The sequence below is a fragment of the Salmo salar genome, chromosome 13, assembly GCF_965601325.2.
Source record: "Salmo salar chromosome 13, fSalSal1, whole genome shotgun sequence".
NCBI classification, from domain to species: Eukaryota; Metazoa; Chordata; class Actinopteri; order Salmoniformes; family Salmonidae; genus Salmo; species Salmo salar.
In genome coordinates, this window is record NC_138303.1 from 10,631,206 (window position 1) to 10,653,556 (window position 22,351).

The 22,351-nt window shown below is 45.7% G+C and overlaps 1 protein-coding gene across 2 annotated transcripts in view; it reads right to left on the bottom strand.

Annotated features, from left to right (window-relative positions):
• Window positions 1–263: 263 nt before the first annotated feature.
• The window catches only part of ampd2b (adenosine monophosphate deaminase 2b), a 64,601-nt gene continuing 42,513 nt past the window's right edge, over window positions 264–22,351 (bottom strand). For both annotated transcript variants that reach the window (XM_045692878.2, XM_045692879.2), the window contains exons 2-18: window positions 20,363–20,487; window positions 20,090–20,220; window positions 19,733–19,801; window positions 19,026–19,137; window positions 18,566–18,752; window positions 17,213–17,360; window positions 16,845–16,934; window positions 16,339–16,468; window positions 15,761–15,955; window positions 15,058–15,189; window positions 7,039–7,202; window positions 6,586–6,712; window positions 5,849–6,012; window positions 4,524–4,644; window positions 4,012–4,185; window positions 2,291–2,401; window positions 264–546 (exon numbers count right to left, since the gene is read on the bottom strand). In XM_045692878.2, coding sequence (XP_045548834.1) covers window positions 340–546; window positions 2,291–2,401; window positions 4,012–4,185; window positions 4,524–4,644; window positions 5,849–6,012; window positions 6,586–6,712; window positions 7,039–7,202; window positions 15,058–15,189; window positions 15,761–15,955; window positions 16,339–16,468; window positions 16,845–16,934; window positions 17,213–17,360; window positions 18,566–18,752; window positions 19,026–19,137; window positions 19,733–19,801; window positions 20,090–20,220; window positions 20,363–20,487 — 2,387 coding nt within the window. In that variant the 3' untranslated portion in view covers window positions 264–339. The remainder of the gene's footprint in view (window positions 547–2,290; window positions 2,402–4,011; window positions 4,186–4,523; window positions 4,645–5,848; window positions 6,013–6,585; window positions 6,713–7,038; window positions 7,203–15,057; window positions 15,190–15,760; window positions 15,956–16,338; window positions 16,469–16,844; window positions 16,935–17,212; window positions 17,361–18,565; window positions 18,753–19,025; window positions 19,138–19,732; window positions 19,802–20,089; window positions 20,221–20,362; window positions 20,488–22,351) is intronic.

Sequence of the window (22,351 nt, forward strand, 5' to 3'; positions counted from 1 at the left end):
CTTTCTCCCCCTAGACAGGCCCCATAGACTCCCCTCCTCTCTTTTCCTCCTCTCTCCTCCTAGACAGGCCCCATAGACAGACCTCCCTCCTCTCTGTCCCTCCTCTCTCCCCCTAGACAGGCCCCATAGACTCCCCTCCTCTCTGTCCCTCCTCTCTCCCCCTAGACAGGCCCCATAGACTCCCCTCCTCTTTCCCCCTAGACAGGCCCCATAGACAGACCTCCCTCGTCTCTGCTCCTCCTCTCTCCCCCTAGACAGGCCCCATAGACTCCCCTCCTCTTTCCCACTAGACAGGCCCCATACACAGACCTCCCTCCTCTCTGCTTCTCCTCTCTCCCCCTAGACAGGCCCCATACACAGAGTCCCTTCTTCTTCTGTGATGGCCTCCAGCTCGTCTGTGCGGATGGCCTGGGTGATGAGGTTGAGTTCTTCACACATGGTCTCGTAACGGTACGCCACACGGATGTCGGGGACGTTGGTGCGTCGGATGTCGTTTCCCTCCTGCCCCTCCTTGATGTAGTGAGGGCCCAGCCAGTAACTCTTCACCTGAGGACAGAAAGTGGATTGAGGAAAAGTACTGTAACTTGTCAGGTGATAAACGAGGTTTCCTCCAAACAGATCACGTATGACCGTGGGATATAATAGCGTGTGTGTTAGAGATACATTGATTGGTTGTATGCTGTTCCAGGCATTACGAAGATCTGTTGATCTGATCAGACCTAAACAAAGTCTGTCAATCTCAAACATGCACATAGCCTTAGGAACAGGCTAACAGTAGGAACAGGGTAACAGTAGGAACAGGCTAACAGTAGAAACAAGCTAACAGTAGGAACAGGCTAACAGTAGGAACAAGCTAACAGTAGGAACAAGCTAACAGTAGGAACAGGCTAACAGTAGGAACAGGCTAACAGTAGGAACAGGCTAACAGTAGGAACAGGCTTACAGCAGTCACAGGCTAACAGTAGGAACAGGCTAACAGTAGGAACAGGCTAACAGTAGAAACAAGCTAACAGTAGGAACAGGCTAACAGTAGGAACAGGCTAACAGTAGGAACAGGCTAACAGTAGAAACAAGCTAAGAGTAGGAACAGGATAACAGTAGGAATAGGCTAACAGTAGGAACAGGCTAACAGTAGGAACAAGCTAACAGTAGGAACAGGGTAACAGTAGGAACAGGCTAACAGTAGGAACAGGCTAACAGTAGAAACAAGCTAACAGTAAGAACAGGCTTACAGTAGGAGCAGGATAACAGTAGGAACAGGCTAACAGTAGAAACAAGCTAACAGTAGGAACAGGCTAACAGTAGAAACAAGCTAAGAGTAGGAACAGGGTAACAGTAGGAATAGGCTAACAGTAGAAACAAGCTAACAGTAGGAACAGGCTTACAGCAGTCACAGGCTAACAGTAGGAACAGGCTAACAGTAGGAACAGGCTAACAGTAGAAACAAGCTAACAGTAGGAACAGGCTTACAGTAGGAGCAGGATAACAGTAGGAACAGGCTAACAGTAGGGACAGGCTTACAGTAGGAGCAGGATAACAGAAGGAACAGGCTAACAGTAGAAACAAGCTAACAGTAGGAACAGATCTACAGTAGGAGCAGGATAACAGTAGGAACAGATCTACAGTAGGAGCAGTATAACAGTAGGAACAGATCTACAGTAGGAGCAGGATAACAGTAGGAACAGATCTACAGTAGGAGCAGGATAACAGTAGGAACAGATCTACAGTAGGAGCAGGATAACAGTAGGAACAGGCTAACAGTAGGAGCAGGATAACAGTAGGAACAGGCTAACAGTAGGAACAGGCTAACAGTAGGAACAGGCTAACAGTAGAAACAAGCTAACAGTAGGAACAGGATAACAGTAGGAACAGGCTTACAGTAGGAACAGGCTAACAGTAGGAACAGGCTAACAGTAGGAACAGGCTAACAGTAGGAACAGGCTAACAGTAGGAGCAGGATAACAGTAGGAACAGGCTTACAGTAGGAACAGGCTAACAGTAGGAACAGGCTAACAGTAGCAACAGGCTAACAGTAGGAGCAGGATAACAGTAGGAACAGGCTAACAGTTGGAGCAGGATAACAGTAGAAATAGGCTAACAGTAGAAACAGGCTAACAGTAGGAACAGGCTAACAGTAGAAACAGGCTAACAGTAGGAACAGGATAACAGTAGAAATAGGTTAACAGTAGAAACAGGCTAACAGTAGGTAGATAATGTGGTAGGGAATAGATTCTCAAGTAAATAATGTTGAAACTTGATAATGCAGTGGTTAATGATAAGGCAGTAGTACCTTATGGGAGAAACCGCTCATCAGAACACTGTTCCTGGCCAGCTCACACATGTCACAGGAGCTGAGCTTCCACACCTGAGCAGCGATGCTGTACTCCTCCATCAGGGGCTCCTGGATAGGGACAGCATACAGTAACAGTAATATGTCATATGTTCCATCCTGATAATGACATTCAGCCTGAGGAAGGCCCAGAAAACCCAGCTCTTGGAGTCAGGGATAGGAGGGCCCCAGCAGGGAGGACCCCAGCATCGAGGGCCCAAAGCATGGAATCATGACTTTGTACAGTCTGTTCACTTCCACATACTTATTTATTTACTTTATTTATTCTCTCTTAGAACATGGTCTATTCTCCACAGATACTTATATACCCTCCAGAACATGGTCTATTCTCCACATTTACTTATTTACCCTCCAGAACATGGTCTAGTCTCCACATTTACTTATATACCCTCCAGAACATGGTATATTCTCCACAGTTACTGATCTACCCATCAGAACATGGTCTAGTCTCCACAGTTACTTATATACCCTCCAGAACATGGTATATTCTCCACAGTTACTGATCTACCCATCAGAACATGGTCTAGTCTCCACAGTTACTTATTTACCCTCCAGAACATGGTCTATTCTCCACAGTTACTTATATACCCTCCAGAACATGATCTATTCTCCACAGTTACTTATATACCCTCCAGAACATGGTCTATTCTCCACAGTTACTTATATACCCTCCAGAACATGATCTATTCTCCACAGTTACTTATTTACCCTCCAGAACATGATCTATTCTCCACAGTTACTTATATACCCTCCAGAACATGGTCTATTCTCCACAGTTACTTATATACCCTCCAGAACATGATCTATTCTCCACAGTTACTTATATACCCTCCAGAACATGGTATATTCTACACAGTTACTTATATACCCTCCAGAACATGATCTATTCTCCACAGTTACTTATTTACCCTCCAGAACATGGTCTATTCTCCACAGTTACGTATATACCCTCCAGAACATGGTCTAGTCTCCACAGTTACTTATATACCCTCCAGAACATGGTCTATTCTCCACAGTTACTTATATACCCTCCAGAACATGATCTATTCTCCACTGCTACTTATTTACCCTCCAGAACATGGTTTATGCGCAAATACAGATGATGCTCCTTTCCAATAAATATCGCGGTTCTTATTCTGATGACATGATGATCGATGCTTTATTGCCATTTGACAAATACAAATATTCTCTCTCTCTTATCCATAATAATGTCATCATATAGACTAGCCTACCCGCCCTGTATCTGAGAGCTGTTGTCTGGAGCGCAAGCACCAAGACCAGAGTAGAAACGTTTGTTATTTAACACAACAGTTTTTTGTTGTTGTGACAAAACAAAAATCAGTAGAGATGAAAATGTGATGGAAACATATTGAACATATATTTTTATTCGGTACATGGAAACTGAAGAGGAAAAACTACATTGTGTGCACTACGTTATTACTATCAGCAACAAGTCAGTTTGGTGGAAACACCACCGCCGGTGGGGAAAATGCACATATTTTCTTTATGTAGATTTTTTGAATATTTTCATGAATATCAGTTGCCAATTGGATGGAAATATTTCTAGCTAGTGACATGGCACCATAGACATATAATATAGTATATATTCACATACCATTATTCGTAACGTTTATTTATATACATCGTTGGTGTTCACCAACCTTAGTGAAATGGAACTGTAGAGGGTCGTCAGTGGACAGTGACACCATGAGTCCTCTGGACAGATACTCAGGCAGTGGGTTACGGTGGTAACTGAGGAACAGGCTGTTGTTGCTGAGAGGAGACATGGCGATTCCGATCTGAGCCAGGTAGTACAGGTACTGCAGCACAGGGGCCTGGAGGGGACAGGGGAAAGACACGGTCATACACTATGTGTTCTGTTGTGGAGCCGTTGTCCCTTAGGACTGGAAACATTGTTTGATAGAAAAGAACAACCGACCCATGAACCATTTGCTTTGGAACATTTACAGTAGCTGCCGTTTTTGAAAGGCACCAGATGGTTACAAGCTCGTACTGTAGTTGACTTGAGGCCTTGTCCCCATTGGAGTGTGGGAAATAGAGAGATTGTGGCGGCTGACAAGTGTGTATGTGTGTGTGTGTGTGTGTGTGTGTGTGTGTGTGTGTGTGTGTGTGTGTGTGTGTGTGCTCGTGGGATTAAAAGGAGCAGCAGTACCTTCCTAAGCAGTAGTCCGTGGGAGATGTTTTCTGACAGCATGAAACCTGACACCAGGTGATGGATAGGCCCCGCCTCCCCACAGTGAGGACGCAGCACCAGGGTGTTGAAACCTCTCTGCCTAGGACACACAGAGATAAGGTTCATCTATATATATATATATATATATATATATATATATATATATATATATATATATATATATATATATGAGAGAGAGAGAGAGAGAGAGAGAGAGAGAGAGAGAGAGAGAGAGAGAGAGAGAGAGAGAGAGAGAGAGAGAGAGAGAGAGAGAGAGAGAGAGAAGAGAGAAGAGAGAGTACACACAATCATAGAGGTACGGTGGGGATGAGACTCAAACCATATACTCAGACAGCTAAAGAGATAAGGTGTTTATAATACCTTAGCGACACTGTATAACACAGCTACATAATATAGAGGTCAAAGCCAGGGCATATTGAGTTTGTTTATGTTGCATCTTGCACTGTTCTGTTATGATAGTTCTGATAGTATTGTCGGTGGGTTTCCTGTGTCCATTACCTATTGGTACGTCTGTATAGGGTCATGACCCTCACGGAAATGTGAACGGGTACAATGTAGAAGAAGTGTTGCTTATAACCTTTAGTGGCAAGTATCTGCAGTAGCTCAGGGCTCTTCAACCCTGTTCCTGGAGAGCTAGCCTCGTGTAGATTCACACCAGGGCTCTCCAACCCTGTTCCTGGAGAGATACACTCGTGTAGGTTCACACCAGGGCTCTCCAAGCCTGTTCCTGGAGAGCTAGCCTCGTGTAGGTTCACACCAGGGCTCTTCAACCCTGTTCCTGGAGAGTTAGCCTCGTGTAGGTTCACACCAGGGCTCTCCAAGCCTGTTCCTGGAGAGTTAGCCTCGTGTAGGTTCACACCAGGGCTCTCCAAGCCTGTTCCTGGAGAGTTAGCCTCGTGTAGGTTCACACCAGGGCTCTCCAAGCCTGTTCCTGGAGAGCTACCCTCCTGTAGGTTTTCCTTTCAACCCCAGCTGTAACTAACCTGATTCAGTTTATCAACCAGCTAATTATTAGAATCAGGTGTGCTAGATTAGGGTTGGACTGAAACCCTCCAGCAACAGGGTTGCAATGAAAACCTCCAGGAACAGGGTTGGAATGAAACCCTCCAGGAACAGGATTGTACTGAAAACCAACAGGAACAGGGTTGGAATGAAAACCTTACAGGAACAGGGTTGGACAGCCCTGATCTAGCTACTGTTCCCACATATAGCCAGGTGTTTACAGTGATAATGCTAGAATCAGTGTAAATGGTACAGTGCTGCATTGTCATGTAGTCCTATACCTGCGTAGGTGGTTGAGCACGGTCATGTTAGCGTACATATAGTACAGGTAGTAGGCATAAGGAGGGTTGTCTTCTTCAGTCCAGTTGACTGGCAGAGGACTCTCCATGTTGAAGCAGTGATGCTCTGGTTTAGACTCATCGTCGACACTGTCGAAGCCCACCACCTGAACACACACACACACACCATCGTCATCATCACTGTCGACGTTATCATTTTCATGATCAGCGGTGGTGTTTGAGAGCATCAGTTTAGGTCAGTCTCTAATGACAGACTGAGTCGACTGACTGATTTACAAATCACCTTGTATCCTAAATAACGACGTATTGTGAAGTGTAGATCCCGTCGGAATTGATGTTCTCAAACACGGCCAGTGTCTCAGAGATGTTTTCTGCTAGACTACCCTCTGTGGAGTCGGAAAACAACCGGAAGTTCCAGTTTTTAAAGGGGGAAATGGAACGAGAGCCTGTGACGTGACTTCCTCTTTTGGACGTTAAACAAGGCGACACTCCATCATAACTCCTCCTCCACATTAACTGGATTGGTTGAACAGTGCAGAAGAGAACCTCCCCCCACACACAGTTTTTTTCTCTCTCTTGTCAGGAACAGAAAGATAACGCCGCTCAGCCATTTCATTAAAAACGTGCTACGTTAGCTTACCGCTAGACAAAAGCCATTATAAACTGATCCAAAACCCCATTTTTCTCCGAACCCACTAAACCAATAGTTGTTTACTCACGTGTTGTAGGAAGAGGTGCAGCTCACGGTGATTGGCGGGGTCGATGGTGACCTCAAACAGAGGCATGAAGATGTTCTCCAGCAGTTCCTGGAAGTTAGACAGCTGCTTCTTGGTGTGATACACATCACTGTGGAGAGAGATAGAGAGCATGCAGGTCTGGTCACCTTTTTTCAGAATTGTATTGGGTTTTCAGGTCAAATTAAAGAATCCTTGTTCAGTAACAATAATTAGGTACTTTCACAGTAATTCAATGTTATCTGGCAGATGGTTTGACTATAGCTGTGTGGAAGGACTGAAGCACTTTAACCTCTGTCTATTACGGACATGAAAATATGTTGTTTCATTCAGAACAATGTGGAAGAAGTGGGAACAACCAGACAACTGTTGAATGGATGAAAGTAGTAGTAACAGAGATGGTATATGATGTTGTAAGAGGGCTTTGGTGGTACTCACAAGAGTCGTGGCACCTGCAACAGCCAGCGTACGTTGTTAGAGTAGACTTGGTGTTTGACGGCCCACTGGGCCAGCTTGTCCCATTCGTCCCTCTGGCGGCCGTAGATGGACAGACGCAGCTCCACGTTCTGGTATTTACTCTCCTCCAGGTCAGCCATCACCTCCTGATGGGGTGCAGAGGCATACAATAGTCAGCAGGGGGCACTAAAAACTAGTATAGAACAGTACTACAACATTACTACTAAAATACAACATATTACCACAAAACAACATTACTACAATACAGCATTACTACAGTACAGCATTACTACAATACAAAATACAATACAGCATTACTACAATACAACATTACTACAATGCATCATACAATACAACATTACTACAATACAACATACAATACAGCATTACTACAAAACAACATTACTACAATACAACATTACTACAATACAACATACAATACAGCATTACTACAATACAGCATGACTACAATACAGCATTAATACAATACAACATACAAAACAGCATTACTACAATACAGCATTACTACAAAACAGCATTACTACAATACAAAATAAAATACAGCATTAATACAATACAGCATTACTACAATACAGCATTACTACAAAACAGCATTACTACAATACAAAATACAATACATCATTACTACAATACAGCATTACTACAATACAGCGCTAGTACAATACAACATTACTACAATAGAGCATTACTACAAAACAGCACTACAACATTCAAAACAGCATTTCTACAATACAGCATTACTACAATACAACATTACTACAATACAGCACTACTTCAATACAGCATTACTACAATAGAGCACTACTACAATACAGCATTACTACAATACAACATACAATGCAGCATTACTACAATATAGCATTACTACAAACAGCATTACTACAATACAGCATTACTACAATACTACATACAATACAGCATTACTACAATACAGCATTACTACAAAACAGCATTACTAGAATACAACATTACTACAATACAACATTACTGCAATACAACATTATTACAGAGGACTCCTGATATCTCCAGGAGTGATAAGTAGAATTTTTGTCTTTATCTGTTGTTGTCTAGTAATGTCTTTTTGCTAGCTAGGGCCATTTACTTTAAGTGCTTCCTGTCTTCCCAGCAGCCTACTTGGTGTGTGAACTGCTGTCTGCTCATAACTTGCAGATGATTGTTGACACATCAACCAGGATTAAGAGGCAGGGCAATTTGTGACTGTTGTGGTTTTGGTAATCAGTGTCAGCGGAGGTCTCGTTGTCAAAACTAAGACCTTTGCCGAAACAAAGACGGCATTGCAGAGTTCTTCGAGAAAGGAATGATAGGAAGGGTCCACACCACTCTCTCAGTATCTTACCTAGTTATTTTTCAGATTCTCTAATTTTGCTATTTTGAAGCTTTGGCATCTATGTATGTGTTTTCTATCTCAGCTCGATCCTCACCCTGTAGGCTGTGAAGATCCTCCCACCCCTTGGCTGCAACCCTTCTAATTTAATGTACCCTGCGCGTACAACCCACGTTGAATTCCTGGTCACTGTAACCCCCCTCCAGACCTCTGTTCTCCTACTAATCTCACTGTAACCCCCCTCCAGGTCTCTGTTCTCCTACTAATCTCACTGTAACCCCCCTCCAGGTCTCTGTTCTCCTACTAATCTCACTGTAACCCCCCTCCAGGTCTCTGTTCTCCTACTAATCTCACTGTAACCCCCCTCCAGGTCTCTGTTCTCCTACTAATCTCACTGTAACCCCCCTCCAGGTCTCTGTTCTCCTACTAATCTCACTGTAACCCCCCTCCAGGTCTGTTCTCCTACTAATCTCACTGTAACCCCCCTCCAGACCTCTGTTCTCCTACTAATCTCACTGTAACCCCCCTCCAGGTCTCTGTTCTCCTACTAATCTCACTGTAACCCCCCTCCAGGTCTCTGTTCTCCTACTAATCTCACTGTAACCCCCCTCCAGGTCTGTTCTCCTACTAATCTCACTGTAACCCCCCTCCAGGTCTCTGTTCTCCTACTAATCTCACTGTAACCCCCCTCCAGGTCTCTGTTCTCCTACTAATCTCACTGTAACCCTCCTCCAGGTCTCTGTTCTCCTACTAATCTCACTGTAACCCCCCTCCAGGTCTCTGTTCTCCTACTAATCTCACTGTAACCCCCCTCCAGGTCTCTGTTCTCCTACTAATCTCACTGTAACCCCCCTCCAGGTCTCTGTTCTCCTACTAATCTCACTGTAACCCCCCTCCAGGTCTCTGTTCTCCTACTAATCTCACTGTAACCCCCCTCCAGGTCTGTTCTCCTACTAATCTCACTGTAACCCCCCTCCAGGTCTCTGTTCTTCTACTAATCTCACTGTAACCCCCCTCCAGGTCTCTGTTCTCCTACTAATCTCACTGTAACCCCCCTCCAGGTCTGTTCTCCTACTAATCTCACTGTAACCCCCCTCCAGGTCTCTGTTCTCCTACTAATCTCACTGTAACCCCCTCCAGGTCTGTTCTCCTACTAATCTCACTGTAACCCCCCTCCAGGTCTCTGTTCTCCTACTAATCTCACTGTAACCCCCCTCCAGGTCTCTGTTCTTCTACTAATCTCACTGTAACCCCCCTCCAGGTCTCTGTTCTCCTACTAATCTCACTGTAACCCCCCTCCAGGTCTCTGTTCTCCTACTAATCTCACTGTAACCCCCTCCAGGTCTGTTCTCCTACTAATCTCACTGTAACCCTCCTCCAGGTCTGTTCTCCTACTAATCTCACTGTAACCCCCCTCCAGACCTCTGTTCTCCTACTAATCTCACTGTAACCCCCCTCCAGGTCTCTGTTCTCCTACTAATCTCACTGTAACCCCCCTCCAGGTCTCTGTTCTCCTACTAATCTCACTGTAACCCCCCTCCAGGTCTCTGTTCTCCTACTAATCTCACTGTAACCCCCTCCAGGTCTCTGTTCTCCTACTAATCTCACTGCAACCCCCTCCAGGTCTCTGTTCTCCTACTAATCTCACTGCAACCCCCCTCCAGGTCTCTGTTCTCCTACTAATCTCACTGTTACCCCCCTCCAGGTCTCTGTTCTCCTACTAATCTCACTGTAACCCCCCTCCAGGTCTCTGTTCTCCTACTAATCTCACTGTAACCCCCCTCCAGGTCTGTTCTCCTACTAATCTCACTGTAACCCCCCTCCAGGTCTCTGTTCTCCTACTAATCTCACTGCAACCCCCATCCAGGTCTCTGTTCTCCTACTAATCTCACTGCAACCCCCCTCCAGGTCTCTGTTCTCCTACTAATCTCACTGTAACCCCCCTCCAGGTCTCTGTTCTCCTACTAATCTCACTGTAACCCCCCTCCAGGTCTCTGTTCTCCTACTAATCTCACTGCAACCCCCCTCCAGGTCTCTGTTCTCCTACTAATCTCACTGTAACCCCCCTCCAGGTCTCTGTTCTTCTACTAATCTCACTGTAACCCCCCTCCAGGTCTCTGTTCTCCTACTAATCTCACTGTAACCCCCCTCCAGGTCTCTGTTCTTCTACTAATCTCACTGTAACCCCCCTCCAGGTCTCTGTTCTCCTACTAATCTCACTGTAACCCCCCTCCAGGTCTCTGTTCTCCTACTAATCTCACTGTAACCCCCCTCCAGGTCTCTGTTCTCCTACTAATCTCACTGTAACCCCCCTCCAGATCTCTGTTCTCCTACTAATCTCACTGCAACCCTCCTCCAGGTCTCTGTTCTCCTACTAATCTCACTGTAACCCCCCTCCAGGTCTCTGTTCTCCTACTAATCTCACTGTAACCCCCCTCCAGGTCTCTGTTCTCCTACTAATCTCACTGTAACCCCCCTCCAGGTCTCTGTTCTCCTACTAATCTCACTGTAACCCCCCTCCAGGTCTCTGTTCTCCTACTAATCTCACTGTAACCCCCCTCCAGGTCTCTGTTCTTCTACTAATCTCACTGTAACCCCCCTCCAGGTCTCTGTTGTCCTACTAATCTCACTGTAACCCCCTCCAGGTCTCTGTTCTCCTACTAATCTCACTGTAACCCCCCTCCAGGTCTCTGTTCTCCTACTAATCTCACTGTAACCCCCCTCCAGGTCTCTGTTCTCCTACTAATCTCACTGTAACCCCCCTCCAGGTCTCTGTTCTCCTACTAATCTCACTGTAACCCCCCTCCAGGTCTCTGTTCTCCTACTAATCTCACTGCAACCCCCCTCCAGGTCTCTGTTCTCCTACTAATCTCACTGTAACCCCCTCCAGGTCTCTGTTCTCCTACTAATCTCACTGTAACCCCCCTCCAGGTCTCTGTTCTCCTACTAATCTCACTGTAACCCCCCTCCAGGTCTCTGTTCTCCTACTAATCTCACTGCAACCCTCCTCCAGGTCTCTGATCACTACTTTGTTTCCTTTTCTGTCTCCGTCTCCTCCAACCCTAGCCACTCAGTCCCTACCCCTCCAGGTCTCCGTCTCCTCCAACCCTAGCCACTCAGCCCCTACCGAGATGGTCATGTGCCGTCACAATCTTCTCTCTCCCACTACTCTCTCCTCTTCTAACCTATCATCTCTCCCTTCTGCTAAATCCTTCTCCATCCTATCTCCTGAATCTGCCTCTTCAACCCTACTCTCCTCCCTTTCCGCATCCTATGACTCGCACTGCCCCTTTTCCTCCAGTGTGGCTCGGCCCTCCCCTCTTGCTCTGTGGCTGAGTGACAGATTGCGAGCTTACAGAACAGGGCTACGGACAGAAAAGCGAAAATTGAGAAAAATTGAACTTCCTATCATCCAATCAAACTCTCCTCTCTACTTTCTCTTCCTCTTTCTCTCCTATTCCTATCCTCTTCCTCATTCTATCCTCTTCCTCGTTCTATCCTCTTCCTCTTTCTCTCCTCTTCCCCTTTCTATCCTCTTCCTCTTTCTCGCCTCTTCCCCTTTCTAACCTCTTCCTCTTTCTCTCCTTTTCCACGTTCTATCCTCTTCCTCATTATATCCTCTTCCTCTTCCTCTCCTCTTCCCTTTCTATCCTCTTCCTCTTTCTCTCCTCTTCCCCTTTCTATCCTCTTCCTCTTTCTCGCCTCTTCCCCTTTCTAACCTCTTCCTCTTTCTCTCCTTTTCCACGTTCTATCCTCTTCCTCATTATATCCTCTTCCTCTTCCTCTCCTCTTCCCTTTCTATCCTCTTCCTCTTTCTCTCCTCTTCCCCTTTCTATCCTCTTCCTCGTTCTATCCCCTTCCTCGTTCTATCCTCTTCCTTTTATCTTCCGCTTTCTATCCTCTTCCTCATTCTATCCTCTTCCTCTTTCTATCCCTACATGTCAAGCCTCTAACCCTAGGAAACTCTTTCTACCTTCTCCTCCCTCCATAATCTCCCCCCCCAACCATGTACTCTCACTACTGGTGTCCCCGAGGGCTCGGTTCTAAGCCCTCTCCTCTTCTCTCTATACACCAAGTGACTCTGCTCTGTCATATCCACACATAGTCTCTTCTATCATTGCTATGTAGATGACACTCAACTACTTTTCTCCTTCCCCACTTCTGACACCCAGGTGGCGACAAGCATCTCTGCGTGCCTGGCAGATATCTCAGCTTGGATGTTGACACGCCACCTCAAGCTCAAACTCAACAAGACGGAACTGCTTTTGCTCCCGGGGAAGGCCTGCCCGCTCAAAGACTTCTCCATCACGGTGGACAATGACTCCCTCCTGTAGGTTCATGCTCTACAACATTCGTAGATGTCACGCCTGCTCCCGCTCTTCCCCCCCTGGCGCTCGAGGGCTCCCCAGTATTGCGCACTCCTGCCATCATCATTATGGACACCTGACCCCCCCCCCCCGTCATGCGCATCAGCGATTATTGAACTCACCTGGATTCAATCACCTCTGTCATTACCTTCCCTATATATGTCTGGTTCCCTGAGATGGCGGAGATGGCGCCGAAGAACATGGCTGATGTTTTACATTCACCCAACCAATTGTGCAATTTTGTTATTTTTTTGGTGATTTGTGTAACTTATTTTTTTTAAACTTATTGTGTACATAATTGGACCGCCTCTTATGACCGAAAATAACTTCTGGGCATCAGAAAAGTGATTACTTACCGCGGACTGGAAGAAAATCTTTCCTTTAACGAGTCCGACATCCTGCTTTCACTGGAACAGATTGTTTTACATTTAAATTTTAAAGCTTTATTTAACTAGGGCAAGTCAGTTAAGAACAAATTCTTATTTACAATGACGACCTACCGGTGAACAACTGCCTTGTTTAGGGGCAGAACAACAGATTTTGACCTTGTCAGCTTGGGGATTCGATCCAGCATCCTTTCGGTTACTGGCCCAACGCTCTAACCACTAGGATACCTGCCGACCCATAAGGTCCATGCCTTTTGCGTGAAGAAAAGACATCAGAAAAGGGAACTCAGATTGGGAATCCTTCTGAGAATCCGTAAGCGAGCGAGTAAACTCCAAATGCCTTCCATTCTCCTTGCTAACGTGCAATCATTGGAAAATAAAATTGATGACCTACTATTAAGATTATCCTGCCAACGGGACATTAAAAACTGTAACATCTTATGTTTCACCGAGAAGTGGCTGAACGAAGAAACGGACAATATAGTGCTGGCGGGATTTTCCATGCACCGGCAGAAAAGAGACGCTACCTGTGGTAAGACGAGGGGTGGGGGTGTGTGTCTTTTTGTCAATAACAGCTGGTGCTCTATGTCTAATATTAAAGAAGTCTTGAGGTATTGCTCGCTTGAGGTAGAGTACCTTATGATAAGCTGTCGACCACACTATCTACCAAGAGAGTTCTCATCTATATTATTTGTAGCTGTCTATTTACCACCACATAGCAAAGCTGACACTAAGACCGCTCTCAACCAACTCTATAAGGCCATGAGCAAAGAAAAAACTGCTCACCCAGAAGCGGCGCTCCTAGTGGCCGGGGACTTTAATGCAGGCAAACTTAAATCAGTTTTACCACATTTTTACCAGCATGTCACATGTGCAATCAGGGGAAAACAAATGCTAGCACAGACTGGAATATGTTCCGGGATTCATCCAATGGAATTGAGGAATACACCACCTCAGTCATTGGCTTCATCAATAAGTGCATCGATGACGTTGTCCCCACAGTGACTGTACCTACATATCCCAACCAGAAGCCATGGATTACAGGCAACATCCGCATCAAGCAAAAGGCTAGAGATGCCATTTTCAAGGAGCCGGAGACTAATCCGGACGCTTATAAGAAATCCCGCTATGCCCTCAGACGAACCATCAAACAAGCAAAGTGTCAATGCAGGATTAAGATTGAATCCTACTACACCGGCTCTGACGCTCGTCAGATGTGGCAGGGCTTGAAAACTATTACGGACTACAAAGGGAAACCAAGACGTGAACTGCCCAGTGACGCGAGCCTACCAGACGAGATAAAAACCTTTTATGCTCGCTTCGAGGCAAGCAACACTGAAGCATGCACGAGAGCACCAGCTGTTCTGGATGACTGTGTCATAACGCTCTCAGTAGCCGATGTGAACAAAACCTTTAAACAGGTCAACATTCACAAAGGCGCTGGGCCAGACGGATTACCAGGACGTGTACTCAAAGCATGCGCGGACCAACTATCAAGTGTCTTCACTGACATTTTCAACCTCTCCCTGACCGAGTCTGTAATACCTACATGTTTCAAACAGACCACCATAGTCCCTGTGCCCAAGGAAGCAAAGGTAACCTGCCACAGATGACACAATCTCAATCGCACTCCACACCGCCCTTTATACTGTTTTTGGTTCCATTGCGATTCTCTACTCTTCTTATGAATTGAACACTCGAAACACTCATTCTCTTGTGGAAACTCCCTCCAATTTGCTTACACAAATCACCAAATGCTTTTCATTTCAGATGGGGATTGTGAAAGTTCACACATCAGGAGAAAGGGTCGAGAATTGTGACGCAACAATTGTTTACTAGGTTAAGGTAGAGGGCATGTACAGTATGCTGATTATACATTCACCTTGATGATGTGTCCAAAGTATTTCCCCTCTACATGGTTGTCTGTCTTGATGAAGATCTCTCTCAGGATGGACTCGCCGATGGGGTTGTATTTGGCGTTGAACTTGTCAAAGCGATGGAAAGTGTTACGGTCCTGTGAGGAGAAAGGGGACAGTTCTCAGTCAATGTCTCACTTTCTGATGTCGCTGCCAAGCTCTCAAGTCAGATTGTCATCTGTCTTTAAAGCACAGTTGTCAATAAAAAATCTTTAAAAAAATTTAACGACTGTTAATCAATCCTTTTCCTGAGATCTCTTCATTGACCTTCCTGTCTCCTCTATGTTTCCTCTCTTAATATAGGAACCAAAAACAATATAGTATAAACAGAGAGGGTAAAGGAGAGGTAGCTACATAAGACTATCGACATGCACCCTCTCCCTCTCCCTCACCCTCCCTCGCCCTCTCCTTCTCCTTCTCTCTCTCTCTCCTTCTCCTTCACCCTCTCCCATTCCTTATCCTTCACCCTCACCCTCCCTCTGCCTCTCCCTCTCCCTCTCCATCACCCTCACCCTCCCTCTCCCTCTCCCTCTCCCTCTCCCTCTCCTTCTCTCTCCTTCTCCTTCTCCTTCTCCTTCTCTCTCTCCCTCCTTCTCCCCCTCCTTCTCCTTCACCCTCTCCCATTCCTTATCCTTCACCCTCTCCCTTTCCCTCTCCAGCACTACTCACAGCGTGCATGTCCAGTGTATCCACACTCAGGTCGAAGGCTGTGAGGTTCATGGTTTGGAACACCTCCATGAGCGTCTGTCCCTTGCCTCTCTCCACATGGACTATCTCCCCTGGATATTTCTTCATGGCCCTCTTGATAAACCTCAGCAGGTGTTTTTGGTTCATACAGGACGAGGCATGGATGTGGGTGTCCACCTGGGTGCGCAACAAGGAACCAGATACAGAAACAGATGAAGCTGTTATTTGGCACTTCATCATTCAAAATGAAGATAGAATATGTACTTATTTTATTTAACCTTTATTTAACTAGGCAAGTCAGTTAAGAACAAATTCTTATTTACAATTGACGGCCTAGCGTCAGACCGAACCTCTGTCATGAGACTCAAGAAATATGCAACACTTCGAGGGCATCGGCCTGAGCAAGGCTCTGTGCATATTGGAAAATCTTGGTCACATAACAAGCAGTTATTTAGGGTGCAAGATGATATGTAGATCACTGATTCTGCGTAGCGGTATAGACAGTAGAGGACGGTATAGCCTCACGCTGGTCCTCTCCAACATGCTAATTGAGGACTCACCTTACGTATGTTATAGAAATCTCTGTGAGGAACTTTCTTCTGAGCTGCAAGCTCCTTCATCTCATTCAGCAGGATGTGCATCTGGAACTTAGAACTCAGGTACTGTAAGCGACGGTAACAGAACGACTTCCTGTGAAGGCAGGAAGTGAACACGGACACAACGTCAGTTGGTCCACTGATAACAGACAGCACACCGTCGGGAGTAACTGACAGAAGACTCTCGGTTCTGTCATCATGATGTTCTGTATCTGGAGAAGATTTGTTTCTTGACAGAATGACCATTACAGAAACCTTAGGTTTGGTTCAATCTGTAGCTCTGTAGCACGATTTAAATTGAAAGTTAACTTGTAATTGAGCCGACATATGCAGTTTTTACCGTAAATGCAGTCTCCGCTAATGCGGGAACATTACCTTTAAATTTCTATCACGCTGCAGCGCAAGTCTTCAGCGCTACGGATTTAATCAACACTACCACATATGTAACCATCAGAGGTATGTTAACTCACACAGGTCCGTTGATGATGAGGGCCGTCATGACGTTCATATCAGCGATGTACTCCGGTAGGTCTGGGTAGGGCAGCTCCAGCTCTGTAGAACTGACATGGCAGTATACAGGCCTTTAACACCGTCTCAATAGCATACAGCCGGCAAACTAAAAGGCACTGTCACAAATAGTATTTTCATAATGATGAACTTATAACAACCTAAGATGTACGGTTGCTAGGCATTGGCATGTTTATAACCACGGTAACAATTTATCTAAAGCCAATAGGTATGTTGCTTGACAACTTGTTAGAAGCACGTATGAGCCTTTACAATGTGCTAAAATAAGGATAACACTATGATCTGTTGAGAGTTAATTGATGTGTCTCACGTGTCCATGCTGTCCTTCTTTGTATAGATGTGGACGACACCGTTTACCATCTTGCAGCCGTAGCCTATATCAGGAGGCATACAGGCAGGGTCCTGGTTCTCATAGGGGTGTGTGGTGGAGACAGGAGGATGGACCGTCTGGTCTAAGTCTAGAATAGAATATAGTACAATAGAATAGAATCAAATACAACGTTACTAAAGTCTGTGTCCATCAGACACAGACGTTCTATCTACCCAAACATTTGGGATGGAATGGGAATGCACAGAGCCAAACTAAACATTTATTTTCACGCTGAATTTCAGTGAGGAAAATTCTCCTACACTGAGTGATAGTCTGTTCTAGCAGGAGGTAGAGGGGGAATAGCACATGTGAAACCATCTCTTCATCTGTAGCTGGCTTACTTTACCTACCACCTGTGAGTGTATGCATGTATGCATGTAGGTAGGTAGGTAGGTAGGTATTTTAATTTTATATTTTTAACCTTTATTTAACTAGGCAAGTCAGTTAAAACCTCTTTAGGATCTCTACAGATCGATGTCCCACCCTCTGGATGGTTGAGCAAATGTGCGCTAAAGTGATTAGCATGACGTTGTAAGTAACAAGAACATTTCCCAGGACATAGACATATCTGATATTGACAGAAAGCTTAAATTCTTGTTAATCTAACTGCACTGTACAATTTACAGTAGCTATTACAGTGAAGGAATACCATGCTACTGTTTGAGGAGAGTGCACAATTATGAACTCGAAAATGTATGAATAAACCAATCAGGCACATTTGGGCAGTCTTGAGACAACATTTTGAATAGATATGCAATAGTTCATTGGATCAGTCTAAAACTTTGCACATACACTGCTGCCATCTAGTGGCCAAAGTCTAAATTGTGCCTGGGCTAGAATAATTCATTATGGTCTTTCTCTTGCATTTCAAGGATGATAGTACAAAAACAATACAAATAAACGCATGTTTTTTTCTTTGTATTATCTTTTACCAGATCTAATTTGTTATATTCTCCTACAGTAATTTAATTTTACAGTAAATGCATATCCTTGCTTCAGGTCCTGAGCTACAGGCAGTTAGATTTGGGTATGAGTCATTTTAGGCGAAAATTTAAAAAAAGGGGCAGATCCTGAAGAGGTTTTTAAGAACAAATTCTTATTTACAATGAAGGCCTACCCCGGCCAAACCCGGACGACGCTAGGCCAATTGTGCGCCACCCTATGGGACTCCCAAACAGGGCCGGATGTGATGCATTCTGCATATATGTAGGTAGGTAGGTAGGTAGGTAGGTAGGTAGGTAGGTAGGTGTGTACGTATGTATGTAGGTATTTATGTACGTGTGTGTACTCTACCTGCAGTAACAGAAGTCTCAGGTATCTCCTCATAGATGCCCATATCTAGTGGTCTGTCACTGAGCTCCTCCAGGTAGCTGGCTGTGGTCCGACAGAAGCTCTGCATGGACAGGCCGATGTACTTCTCCCTGATGAACAAGGCCTTCACTACACACTTAGCAGCATCCAGCAGGTCTGTGAAGGGAACCTGGAGGGAGGGGGCGGGGAGAGAGGGCACAAGTTAGTACTGCCAGTCCTACTTCTAGCCTCCTACTACCGGAGGAATCCGCTTTGAAGAAACATGTAACATGTCGGAACATTGGCTGCTTGTGGTAAAATCCAAGTGGAGAGAAATACAAGTTTTACATAGGACCTGTATTCAATACCATTAATCAAAGCCAGGGAACCTTACTGAATAAAACTCAAGGTGTTTACCGTGGTGAAAGCGATAATGGCTGTTGGGGATATTTCTGTGACCTACCCCACATTTCTCCTCTCCAGAGATGGAGACCCGCTGGTACTCCTTCTCTCCTTCCCGCTCTTTCTCCTTGGGATACAGGTCCATGAATGCCTGGCTCTGCTCCTTCAGGTATCTAACACAGAATAATAACGTTTATTCTATAACGTTTGTTCTATTCTACTGCCATTTACTTTATGTCTCCTATTCTTATCTTTTATTGTTTCTTATTGTTGTTGCATTGTCCAGAAGGAACCTGCAAGTAAGCATTTCATTGGACGGTGTATCCCATGTGTATCCTGTACATACGACTAATAAAACTTGAAACGTAATAATAATAATTATTATATTATAAAGACGGAATTGAGACTATGTATAGACCGTGGTAGCCTGCTGAGCTTAAGAGAGATGTGACCAACCAAGATTCAAACCCAAGGTCTTCTGCATGCCACGAGACTGTGCTAGCCCACTTAGCTAAAACCTATAGATATTAGCTTCGGGAGCTAATGTGAGTCTCCTTACTGTACTCACTCTAGGTCAGTAGCTAGCGAAGCTAATGTGAGTCTCCTTACTGTACTCACTTTAGGTCAGTAGCTAGCGAAGCTAATGTGAGTCTCCTTACTGTACTCACTCTAGGTCAGTAGCAAGCGAAGCTAATGGGAGTCTCCTTACTGTACTCACTCTAGGTCAGTAGCTAGCAGAGCTAATGGGAGTCTCCTTACTGTACTCACTCTAGGTCAGTAGCGCTGTCAGTCTTCATTAACTCCTGTTTGGCTCGCAGAAGGATATCTGGCTCAAACCTGTAGAAGACATAATGAAAAGCTTTTTTAGAGACATCAACATGATCCCATTGGGATTCATGAGGACTTGTTGCTGAATATTAACTCCCTCCTCCCTCCCTCCATCTCCCTCTCTCCCTCTCTCCCCCCCTCTCTCCCTCCCTCTCTCCATCTCTCCCTCCCTCCATCCCTCCATCCCTCCCTCCCTCCCTCCCTCCCTCCCTCCCTCCCTCCCTCCCCCTCCCTCCCTCCCTCCCTCCCTCCCTCCCTCCCTCCCTCCCTCCCTCCCTCCCTCCCTCCCTCTCTTACTTGACATCCTGGCTGATCTGTCTCTGTAGTCGTTGTTGTCTCTCCTCCAGCTGTTCTATGGGACTGTCTTCAGGGAACTCATAAGGGGCGCTGAGCATATCACGCTCTGCTAAGCTGCGAGAGAACAGCTCCTACATGGGCACAGACACACAGAGAGGGTAGCTTGTTTAGAGCTTGTTGTTGTATTATCCTCAGTTATTTTAAATGCAGTTTATCCACTTGTGTGGCTGAAATTGTAAATGTTTTTAAAGTCCATCTTTCTATCTTACTCACCTCAGCAATCTCCTTGTACTTGCCGTCCATGGAGGTGCGCAGATCAATGGTCTGTTTCAGCGCAACGGGGATCCCTGGTAAGGAATGCTGGGAAGTCAGGAGGTGGCGGGCACCACGGGGGTCAACTAGGGAGGGAGGGAGAGAGGGAGAGAGAGAGAGAGAGAGAGAGAGAGAGAGAGAGAGAGAAGGAGAAGTGCAAAGTGTTATGTTCAGTCGTCCTGCACCTTGCCAAATCAGATCTACGTTTTCTAATTTCTGCTATGCTTAGCCAACTCCACAGTTTCATCCAGATGGTTGTTGTTCCCCAGCCTGATGGTCACTACAGTACACTGAGCAGTGAAGAAACAGTAACCCAGCCCAGTGCTTGAGGTCTGAGCTCAGCAGCTGTTTCTACTTCCAGAGTCAAAACAGACAAAGGACCAATCAGGTGCAGCAGCCATGTTCCAAGCCTACCTTTTTCACCCCATTCTGGGAACTTTGAGGGTTTATGAAATAGCCCCTCTGGTAATTTAATAGGATCTCCAAGGGCCCTTCATTGTTGCCAGGCTGCCAGCACAATATTCAATGTATCTATGCTGATCTGAGCTAGCCTGGCTATTACTGAACTCATAGTTTTTGATGGGTAAAGTTTGCGCTATGCCACATGGTCTGGCATCATCCAGGCATCTACCGACTACAGTAACCAGACCTGGGCCGAAGGGGGACAGATTGTGGAAGCTAGGATGGAAGGAAATGAGATGAGAGATGCTAACATTAACATGAAGTGAATACAAAGTGGTTGAAAACAATTCAGACAGACAGACAGACAGACAGACAGACAGACAGACAGACAGACAGACAGACAGACAGACAGACAGACAGACAGACAGACAGACAGACAGACAGACAGACAGACAGACAGACAGACAGACAGACAGACAGACAGACAGACAGACAGACAGACAGACAGACAGACAGACAGCGACAGACAGACAGACAGACAGACAGACGACGACAGACAGACAGACAGACAGACAGACGGCAGGACAGCGACAGCGACAGCGACAGCGACAGACAGACAGACAGACAGGACAGGACAGGACAGACAGAGTGATATAGTTCACCTTCGTGGCCCCCAGAGTGTATTTAGTGGTCAGCAGTGTCTGTGTCTGTAACATTATAATTCTCCCCTCCCAAACAGAGGACTAGGATCTAAAATATTAATGTTCCGTTGAATATTTAATCCCTGGCATCCAGCCGCTGAAGTGGTACGATGTCTGAGGGACCGCTGCCCACTAGTATACTCACACACAGTGCATATGGTACCCACGGTCTTACAGTTGTATGATAGCTAGCTACATTACAACGTTTCTGCATCTCTGCTGTGTTTCATGTAAACTGGTAAATGGTAAGGCTAGAGCGGGCATCTCGTTGTGTTTTGACACTAGTGGCCAGCCAGAGGTCAGTGGTGGGTATGACAGTAGAGCTGAGTCCACAGGGCTTCTCTGTATCTAATCCAGCTGTGCGTGTGTGCGTGTGCGTGTGTGTGTGTGTGTGTGTGTGTGTGTGTGTGTGTGTGTGTGTGTGTGTGTGTGTGTGTGTGTGTGTGTGTGTGTGCGTGCGTGCGTGCGTGCGTGCGTGCGTGCGTGCGTGCGTGCGTGCGTGCGTGCGTGCGTGCGTGCGTGTGTCCAGCAGCAAAGACAGCAGATCTCTCCGCCACTGGAACTGTCCTGTATGTATCTAATCCCCTAATGGCTGCTATATTTAGATCATCAAACGGTTACATAACTCCCCATCCACACAACACACACCAAGGAGAAACTAACCCCAGCAGGAAGGTTGCACACGCAGATACATACTGTAATGGACAACAAGGGGCTCTGTGAGTTCTATGGAAATAATCCATCAACATGTGGTGTGATGCTGAAACATTACTGTGGTGTGATGCTGAACCCTTACTGTGGTGTGATGCTGAAACATTACTGTGGTGTGATGCTGAAACATTACTGT